At 38.5% G+C, this 10,543-nt stretch overlaps 1 protein-coding gene across 1 annotated transcript; it reads left to right on the top strand.

The window, feature by feature from the left end:
• The first annotated feature begins 2,878 nt into the window (after nucleotides 1-2,878).
• Nucleotides 2,879-10,110, top strand: LOC121733642. Its single transcript, XM_042123957.1, has 9 exons — nucleotides 2,879-3,103; nucleotides 3,426-3,586; nucleotides 3,785-3,978; nucleotides 4,361-4,603; nucleotides 6,615-6,786; nucleotides 7,615-7,789; nucleotides 8,828-9,425; nucleotides 9,507-9,622; nucleotides 9,931-10,110. Exons 1-9 carry the CDS (start codon nucleotides 2,879-2,881, stop codon nucleotides 10,066-10,068), a joined length of 2,022 nt encoding a protein of 673 aa, XP_041979891.1. The 3' UTR covers nucleotides 10,069-10,110.
• The last annotated feature ends 433 nt before the right edge of the window (nucleotides 10,111-10,543 follow it).

Genomic DNA, 10,543 nt, shown 5'->3' with positions numbered 1-10,543 from the left:
AGAGCGCGCACTTTACACAACATAACTTCGGCGCGTTCGTTATCTTGTTGTTCGGACGCGAAAATCTGTCTAAATATTTTGTACGCCGGTTGAGCGACGCCGTAGATTGCGCGGAGTCGTGCGAGCGCGTCGTGCCACGTCGCGACCGACGACTTGACGCCTCTCCACCATATCGCTGCGTCGCCTTCCAGGAGCATTGGTAATCCACGGAGAGCATGCTCGTCGCTGACGGCTGCGCAGTCCTTGAATATCTCGACGGCGTCGAGGAATGCCTCCAATACTTCGCCGTCATGGGATGACCCGTCGAATCTGGCGGTGCACTTCGTGAAGTTGCCGCCGGGCGCACATGCTGATGACGTCGACGTCACCGGGGTAGAAGCCCTGAAGTCTCCGGCGGATGTCATCAGTGAGCTGATAAGGGTTCTGTTCGCTTCAGCTTGAGCGCGTGTGATGCTATCTACCAGCGTAGATAGAAATTGCTCGGGGAGTTGGAATGCTGGTGCCTGCGGTTGTCTCGTGCCTTCCGCAGGTTGCTCAGCGCGGCCGAACTCGCCGGTAGTGTCTTCGTCGCCGGTCTCGGTTGGCGTGCCGTCGCCATCTTGTTGACGATGCCGGAGCGCGTCCTGCCGTGTTCTCGTCATCGTACGCGAACCAAACGCGAACGGATAATCACGTAGGAGGTCCGTGCTTCTGCCACACAAGCGGTTTAGGTATTTACCTACCCGATTTTACGTAATTATGTACGTAAAAATGTCCGAGCCGCGGGATTCGAGCCACTAGTATGGGCGCCAGTTTAACGCTTCTGTACTGAAAATCGTTTATTCATTAACCAAGATTAGCACATTTACGTTAACAATTAAAAAAAATAAGCAATCACAAGAGGCCAGCGGGAACATAAACATCGCTGGTATGACCGTTTGAGTGAGGCGCGGAGGATCGCGTGATCGGAGAGGCGCGAATTTCACAGCGCGCCGCTTGATTGCCAAAATCGCACTGACTGGCCAGCGGCAGGGTTGCCAGATCAAAGACCGATCAAATCGCCACTTCGCTATAAAAAGATAGCCCAAAGTAGCCCAATAAAAAAGAAACACGGTAATTAAACGTAATGTCAATAAAACGTATGAATAATATTATATGCTACTGTTCTATTACATTAGAGTTATGTATTTACATGTAATTTTATCAATATTTTAAGGAGACTTGCTTCGTTTAATTCAAGAAGCTTATATAATATAACATAAGATTCTTGGTTTAATTGGATACTTGTAAATTTGCATTAGTGGTAACGAGTTGTTTTTATTTTTTGGGGTTTTTTTCCCAACTATAAAAGTGACATTTAGCAATGAAAATCTATAATTCATAGTATTTATTTTAAAATTATGTATTTACAAATAAAAAATGTTTTATGCATATTAATCGTCATCTGCTGCAAAAAGTTGGATGGTGTCGAGCAAATTACGATCCAACATATCTACTCAGTATATATATGTACTAGCTGTTGCCCGCGACTTCGTCCGCGTGGACTTCAGTTTATAGCGCGTGATGTCAACAAAATTGGTGTCAAAAGCTTTTATAAAAAAAAACCCTGGTACCCCTTAAATCAAAACAGCTGTGCAGTGTGCACATAATATTTCATTTTTTAAAATTAAACTTTATAATATATTATGCCAAATTTTAAAGCTTATTTAGCCCTCCAATTACACAACTTTACCCATAAACTATTTATCATTGATAGGTTTAAGGTTACGTCACTGTATATATAATATAATATAAAGTACTGACTTATTAAATAATGTAAAAAAGAAATAACAATCGAAAAAAATCGAAACTCAAATTTACGATGATACCACCTCTTATAGAAAGATGTTGGGCAAGCGTTAGCGCGATGTAAGAGACGTAAGGCGCCATCTAGTATGAATTTTTGGAATTAACTTAATTTGAACAAATTTTCGTATTTTCACCCTCTTACAACCCTTTTTTCCAGTAAAAAAGTAGCCTATGTCCTTTCTCAGGCTTTAGACTATCTGTATACAAAATTTCATTACAATCGGTTCGGTAGTTTTGGCGTGAAAGCGAGACAGACAGACAGACAGACAGACAGACAGAGATACTTTCACATTTAGCATATTAATATAGATTATCTATGATATCTACTGCCTCTCTCTCACAGAACACTAACACTCCTACCGGAGCTCTCTCTGCTCCTGAACAGAATGATATTCAACAGCCACCCACGCGCCGAACCACAGATTATGAGTGAAAGTGGCCGCGCATAGACAACGCATCGCTGCGTTCGTTGATATTATGGCCGCGTTCACGAAAATACAATAGTAGGCAGTAGCCCAATAGGCGATAAGTAAAAAACCGTGTCGCCCAACAGGCGATAACTCGCCATTCCAAATTTTTTGTAGCCGCGGAGGACCGCAAAATAGCCCAATTGGCTACTTGTCGCCCAATCTGGCAACCCTGGCCAGCGGACCCCGCGCGGGCGCCGGAGCGGTCCGCGGCGTTCGAGGCGCGGGAGGGGAGGTGTTATAGGGATGGATCCTGGTGATGCAATAGGGATGTACCCGATTTTTAAAACCCCGCGTTATACATAGCTATTTTTCCGGTCTTTTCATGTTCCGGTAAAATGTTTTAAATAGAGTAAAAGGGAATTTAAATGCTAAGGTCAGCAACGAAGAAATTAAAACGGCTTTTGAATAAATCATTAGCATACCCCGAATTCCTAGACGAAATATTTCTCGTTGAAAAAAAAACCTGCATTGTTTAGAAAATTATTGTCATTGACGTTAGTCGTTACGTCAAAACGTTGTCCAAACGTAGCGAGGAAATTTATAAAACGAAAATAAAAGCAACAAAAAAAAAAATTATAAAAATGAGTAAAAACAGAAATAACAAAAATGCGATTAGTACAGAAAATTATAGCAGTAGTACTTTCACGTTATCGTTTGTGATTGAAGTGCTAAATGTTGAGGAAACGGAGTGCAAAGAGGGCTGGTTTGACCTTGGGCCATGCGTTCGGGAGATGAGGATGCACTATCAAATTTATCCAAACCAAAGCTTCGATATTGATATTTCCATATGGCCAAATATTGCAAAGGTATGGTTAGGCTTTACCTTTTTCTTAAAAACCTGTAACTATAATTTACAATGTTAATATATCCGCACGCACCACAGCAGTGTGAGAAGTTGAACAATTTTGACTCGGCCCTGACTTGGCATACAAGAGGTTTTCTCTGTGAAACCTAATGCGTCCGATGTGATCATAAATATGGATGCTCTGTGCATTATACCAACTGATGCACACAGTGGCTTCATTTTCAAATGTAGGTCACTTTTCATGCTTAACGCGTAATATTTCTGCTTAGCGTGATATGTTCAATGGGGCATATTACTCAGCCTTCATTGTCTTCTAATGGTAGGTATGGTGCGGCAATCAACAATGTTTTGTTCGGACGTGGCAGCACATGGAGCGGCGCTGGTTGGCGTTCACAATACGTCACGTTTTCCCCGTCAGAGTGGCTGACATGATTAATAACGTGGCCACAATCACTCCAGGCGTGGGAGTGGCTCAGAGTGCCAAGTAATCCCCTTTTATTCTCTACACACTGTAATTTTCTATAACTGTAATCTGTATCTTCATCAGTCGTAGATTTATTTTACGTGTTTTCCAATCTCTGCCACTTCACTTGTAAAGGAACATCCTGTCGTTTATGATCGCTTTTGGATAAGTCCCAAAAAATTTTTTCGAAAATCGGATATATCTCAATTTTTTTTCAAGTGCGAGAAACGATAAAAATACCGAAGCATGTTTAGCGCCACTAAGGTTCCTGGAGTTGGCGTATTTCGGACGTGTTTTAGGTAAAGTTGAAAGTTTAGAACAATATGTACGTGATTTTATTTGGGAGCGAATTGAGCCATACGTACCCTCATCACACTGGGATGGACCGTTCGATACGCCCGTATGTGTTACAGGTTCGTAATATTTGAGCGGTTCTGAATAAGTTTTATGAAAGCAGCCTATGTCAGAACATTTTACAGTCCTATTCGATAGTGTTACAAAATGATAGTATACTTTGTTATTTGTATATTTTACACACCTATCCAATTATAATGTAGCAAAAGACTATTACAATTTTTCGCTCGAGCAAATATATTTTCTTAGTAAAAAATTTTAACCTCTGTGAATGACCTTTGCATAATATATTAACGTCTCTACATAAAATAATTTTACTACTTAGAGATAATTAGAATTTAATTATCATAAACGGAAACGAACACAATAGAACCTAAGGAGACCCTTGAAAACTTGAATATAAGGTTAATGTTTTGTTTTTAATTTTAAAGTTTTTTTTAGATTTAAAACATCAGAATAAAATTTTGGAATTGATCCGGGAGATTGTTGGAAAAAAAGAGGCCGATGAACAGTTTGATGAGACTGATACATCCCGCGTTACTTTGAAGAGCGACACAAAGAAATCAAGCGGTAGAAAATCAAGATCTGGTAAATCGTCGAAATTAACATCAAAATCGAAGAAGTCACTGGACTTACTGAAGCAAAAGTACGAGTTAAGACTCCCCGGAACTACAATATTGGCTGGTAATTTATGTTAAGTAATGCTGATTAAGCAATAGCATTATTTATGTAATTTTAAAGTTCATAAAAATTGCATTTTATTCAAACAGTACCGTACAAAGTTTTTATTTCTCATGCGTCTTTTGTAATGGCCTTTTCAGGGTTCCGTACCCAAAGGGTAAAAACGGGACCCTATTACTAAGACTTCGTTGTCTGTCCGTCTGTTTGTCTGTCTGTCGCCAGGCTGTACGCACTCAAGAACCGCTATAGATGGACATCTGAAATTTTCATAGATTGTGTATATCTGTTTCCGCTGTAACAACAAATACTAAAAACAAAATAATATTAATATTTATCCCATAGAACAAACGTGATTTTTTTGGCCTTTTTCGCTCGATATCAATAATGGCAATAGGTAGGCACTTGAAATTTTCAGAAAGGCCTAAAATATTATATCATGTGTACCTACTTTAATAATTAATAATAATATTTAAATAAAATAAAAATTTAAGGGGGGACCCATACAAAAAACACAATTTTTGGTCAATTTTTGCTGTACCTTTCGTGCGCGAGTCCGACTCGCACTTGGCCGGTTTTATTTATATTCTTAAATGGTAAAGCAGTTTTCATTAGGCTCTACAACCTTATCAGCTTACAGAAAACAATTTTAAACAAAGCAATAGCTTTGTTTAAAATTGTTTTCTGATTTTCTCGTTCTCAACAACGAGAAAATCAGTGTTGCCTCATATTTTTAAAATCTAGAGAGAAAATCCGTTTTCTGGTAACGTCTCCTGAGTATGTTCCCACTTATATTGGAAATATTAACCGAAGAACATGTTGTATAGGGTTCGATACTAATTATGGGTTGCCATGTCCGCATCCGATTGGTCTCTCGAGCCGGCAATAAGTTTCCAACAAGTGCCCACTTCTGATATGTTGGAGATTCCGCAATTATTGAGATATTTTTTAATAAATGTTGTTGCATATTTTATTAGTTGATTATGTAGACTTATTTAACAAATTCACGTTAGAAGCCGGTGTTTATTATTTCTTTTGATATAGCCTAGTATAGCCAATACTGAGAGGTGTCAAACTCTAGGTTGCACGGAATGTACGGTGAAGTTCTGGGATTTACCATATTTATTTATTATATTATATTAATTACTAAAGTAAGACATGTCTTTATATTAAAGATGACGTAAATAACGTAATATCTTATTATCCTACGTGTATGAACACATTACTTAGTAATTTCCAATGAGTTTCTAAAATACTAGAGTAGCAATGTCTTACAAAAGATTCTCAGAAATGCGTAACCACTTTTTTGTTCAAAAGACAATGTCAAGTCATATATTCGTTATGTCATTATGTATGTGAGATATGCCTGCAGGCATCTTCGAAGTGGCAACGCGTTGCTACCGTAAACTTCCAATCTAGTTACGTTAGTAACATAGAATATCATTGGTAATTTCGTAAAACCTAGGAGAATTCCGCAATGTTAGATCTCGAAATACCCAACGGACATAAAATAGGACATGAAAGGTTACGACTGAGGAAATATATTTTTATTTCAATGTAGCTATTAAACCTTGTAATAATTGTTTCAAGTAATTAAACTTTTTAATCGGGACTTAACGCGACTTATTTAAGTAGTAATGCTACTACGAGTATATACTTTTTCTCGACGTTTCGGCCGTGTTGCAACGGCCGTGGTCACGAGGGGACTGTGAGTCCCCTACTACAGAACTACGAGTACATACTTTTTCTCGACGTTTCGGCCGTATTGCAACGGCCGTGATCACGAGGGGACTGTGAGTCCCCTACTACAGAACTACGAGTACATACTTTTTCTCGACGTTTCGGCCGTTGCAACACGGCCGAAACGTCGAGAAAAAGTATGTACTCGTAGTAGCATTACTACTTAAATAAGTCGCGTTAAGTCCCGATTAAAAAGTTTAATTATAATGCAACGCGAAAGTTTAAAATGTTATTGTTTCAAGTAGTAAAAAGTCACGTTGCTATATAATTTTTGCAGGCATTGGACAGGTAGTACCGTTTGATTCCATTGGACCTAAAGGTTCTGATATGGGTGAAGTGCTTTGCGTCGTGAGCAGCAACAATTTGCCTGCAAACGAAGATATGCCAATCATATTCGTTGTCATAAAGAATCTAGTTGGTATACCTTTGGAAGACCTACGTCTTTTAGGGTAAGTATGTGGCTACGACCTCTGTGGCTCAGTTGGTAGCTCAAGCCGGGGGTCGTGGGTTCGAATCCCGCCGACGGAACAAAAAGTTTTCAAAGTTCCTGGGTCATGGATTACACATCCATGACCCAGGAACTTAAATATGTGTATAATATAATAAAAATCTTAAATATATGTATAGTATAAAAGTATTAAATATATTTCCGTTGTCTGGTACCCGTAACACAAGCCCTTTAGGTACTTACCACGGGGCCAGACTGACGTGGTGTGAAGCGTCCATAGATATTATTATTATTTATTAAATATTTGAAATGCAGAAAGTGAAGATATATATACTGCCACATATTTCGTTGTAATGCCTACTTAAGGGGGCGACTAACCCATTTACGATTTTATAATTCATTTTTATACTTGAAAATAAAATCCGAATTGTTTAATTTTCTAAAATTAGATACTACATTAAATTTCCAAGAAATCGATCTGAGCAAAAACAAGATATCTTAAAATTTTCTCGATAGAAAAAAATCACGAAGATGCATCTAATTTTCACGAATTTTTGATTTTTTGCCATAACCCTGCATTGAACTAAGTTAATATTTTAACACATTGTATAAAATTCTATCATTGAGAATCCGACCTAGCGGATTTTTAAAATATTGTATATTTATCGAGTTATTGAGAAAAAACCAATTTGGCGATGAATCCGCGTCGTCCTTTTTCACGTGGCATATGAAAGACGGGCGTGAGTGTGAAGAGAGAATCACGATGTTTGATATTTTGGGTTAGTCGCCCTCTTAAGGCGAATATTATACTTCTTAAAATGCTTTACAGAATAACACAATTATTTCTCACGTATCGGATATGTGACGAAATTTATTGTACAGAAAAGAGAGAACTACAGAAATTGAACTATGTCGTTTTTAATTATTACAACGCTGTACCTTTACCTCCGGAAGTAGCTTCAATGATAACTTCGAATTTCTTAGATAATCCCTTTGAAGTTGAGGTAATAGTTATTATTCTATAATATCTGCCATTTTAAATCTTTACGTAATCCATACTAATATTATAAATGTGAAAGTGTGTCTGTCTGTCTGTTACCTCTTCACGCTCAAACCGCTGAACCGATTTTGCTGAAAGGCATGGAGATACTTTGAGTCCCGGGAAAAGACATAGGATACTTTTTATCCCGGAAAAATGTACGGTTCCCGTGCGATAAACGAATTTTGGCGCAACAGAGTTGCGGGCGTCATCTAGTATGATATATCACTGCGATGTTTTCACGCTAGAGGCAACACCAGCATAGACAGTTATAAACAAAAAGTTCTGAGGCTGTAGCCAAAGTCCCTTTCGTTAAAAACGATGAAGTACTTAATTCATTATCAAAATGTATGGGATTTGACATTAGTCTTCGAAAGCGAAATGTCATTTAGCGATGACTTATGTCAAACCGCATACATTTTGATAACGAATTTCGTGATCGTTTCTAACGAAAGATACTTTGTCTAAGGGGGCTGTTCGACGTTTGATAACGTTTCTGTCAATAATCTGATACGACGAGTGCAACATGTCGGATTTTGGTCGGTTTTTTTTTTTTTTTTTTAATGAAATAAGGGGGCAAACGAGCAAACGGGTCACCTGATGGAAAGCAACTTCCGTCGCCCATGGACACTCGCAGCATCAGAAGAGCTGCAAGTGCGTTGCCGACCTTTTAAGAGGAAATAGGGTAATAGGGGAGGGTAGGGAAGGGAAGGGAAGGGAATAGTTGAGGGTAGGGAAGGGAATAGGGTAGGGGTTAGGGGATTGGGCCTCCGGTAAACTCATTCACTCGGCGTGAAACAGCGCAAGCGCTGTTTCACGCCGGTTTTCTGTGAGAACGTGGTATTTATCCGGTCGAGCCGGCCCATTCGTGCCGAAGCATGGCTCTCCACGTATAAATTTATATATTATATACTGTATGTGCTAGTAGCGCCTTCAACTCCGACTTTTTCCTAATATTCCCTATTCGCAGATGAGAAACAATTTAAGAGATTCGCTATTTCAGATATATGGTGTTTCTACTCCCAATTTGTTTGAGACTCTAGCAACAATAAAGTCTGAAGATATACCTATAGGTGTTACAAAGATAGATGCAAGCCAACTTGCGAAAGGTCCTAACTGTGCGATAAAAGGGGAATACTTCGTTAACCCATTCGTGGAGAAAATTGAATATAAACTAGAATCAGAAGAAGAAATTAATCAGACTGATAACAAAGTGCCACGTATCGTTACACGTATGCCCACTGTTCCCTCCTTTATTGTGCTAAAAGCAAACATGTCTTTGGATGTCACGATAGGAGTAGCTGGTTGTAGACCAAAACCAAAAACAGTTTATTCGAGATTGTACTGTCTCATCAGTAACTCAGATGTCAGCAAATGTTTCACGAAAAGAGTATCAGCAACGAATGAAAACATCGCCTTAACTGGTTCTAAGGAAGAGTCCTTAACTGGTTTTTCAGTGGATGTCGGTGATCATGCTATTGTCTACGTTGAAGGACCACAAAAAGGTCCTATTGGTGATATTGTTAAATTTTCCTTTAATTTCCCCGAAATGAAAGTACTGTTTTCAATGGAAGATAAGTACTCTACTAGGCTGTATCCCGGTAAATATTTTTGTTCAAATACTGGAAACTTTTTTCGATTTTTCAATCTGTGCATTGAATTTGGTATCATTTTATTTTTAGAAATTTCGTCGAGTACACTTCCATTCGTCTGTTTAACAATGCGTTTTCCTATTTATGTACTTTTGAAAAATTCTGATGTGTACGTGAGGTCGGATATATCGATGCCTGCAAGGAAGGTAAATTTTATTTCATTTGTTGAATACATTTTTTGCGGTTTTTATTTTGCTTCATATTATGTTGTTTTAAAAAAACCGTAACAACCACACTAGTTTGCACTACCAAAGCAGCTTAACGAATACAGGGTGCAATTAAAATCACACAAAAAATGTTTTTTATTTCATTCTTTTTCTCCTAAACCATTGATTAAGCACTCTTTTAATAGATAAATCATTTGGTTCTATACCATTTCATTTCGCCAATTCGCTCAAATACCATTTTATTCATTTAAAACTGAGATTGTTTAACAGGACTTTAATAATTTTAGGCTCTATTGAAAATAGGCTGCCTTGTATCATGTAACTTGAAGCTTGTACCCAACAAGAGCGATATGCCAACATTTGAAGAATTAGAGAGCTTCAAGCATGAACTTTGTCACCTGCCAGGGAAAATAATGGAGGAGTGATGATTTGAATGGTTATTTAAAGGTCTATTTAATAACAAAGTATATGCAATCCAAATATTATAACGTACTTTTACTGTTGTTCCCTGTTTTTTTTTAACACTATAGTTGTAGTAGTCTTTCCTGCAGTTTTCGCAAGACTTAAGCGCCTAATTTAATTCAAAGGTAGGTGATGATGACCTATCTTATTTAGTTGAAGTTTGAAATTATAATATGTAAAGTCTTTAATATTAGTCTCCAGCCGACAGATCACAACTTAGGACCCTAAGGGTCGATTCACATCGGAATGGCAGCGGCGAGGCGAGCACTTTCAGCGTCATATGATTTTAAACTTTATCTTCATTATTGTAATACATAGTATCGCTTGAGAAGTCTACGGCCGCCCGTGGCCGCTCGTGGCCGCTGGCTTCCGCCGGCGGCCGCGATTTGTGAATCGACCCTAAAGGTACAAGTTGGAAGCTGGCTACATGAAGTTGCA

This window comes from Aricia agestis, chromosome 14 (assembly GCF_905147365.1).
Source record: "Aricia agestis chromosome 14, ilAriAges1.1, whole genome shotgun sequence".
Taxonomy (NCBI): Eukaryota; Metazoa; Arthropoda; class Insecta; order Lepidoptera; family Lycaenidae; genus Aricia; species Aricia agestis.
The sequence above is the reverse complement of the archived record's forward strand: the minus strand, read 5'-3'. Positions and strand labels throughout refer to the sequence as shown.

What these genes read in the sequence shown, in the direction of transcription:
- LOC121733642 (XM_042123957.1), top strand. Translation starts at nt 2,879, where the DNA reads ATGAGTAAAAACAGAAATAACAAAAATGCGATTAGTACAGAAAATTAT. An exon ending in GGAGTGGCTCAGAGTGCCAA is followed by an intron (nt 3,587 to 3,784) that starts GTAATCCCCTTT and finishes TTTTTTTTCAAG; the next exon opens with TGCGAGAAACGATAAAAATA. An exon ending in TACGCCCGTATGTGTTACAG is followed by an intron (nt 3,979 to 4,360) that starts GTTCGTAATATT and finishes AGTTTTTTTTAG; the next exon opens with ATTTAAAACATCAGAATAAA.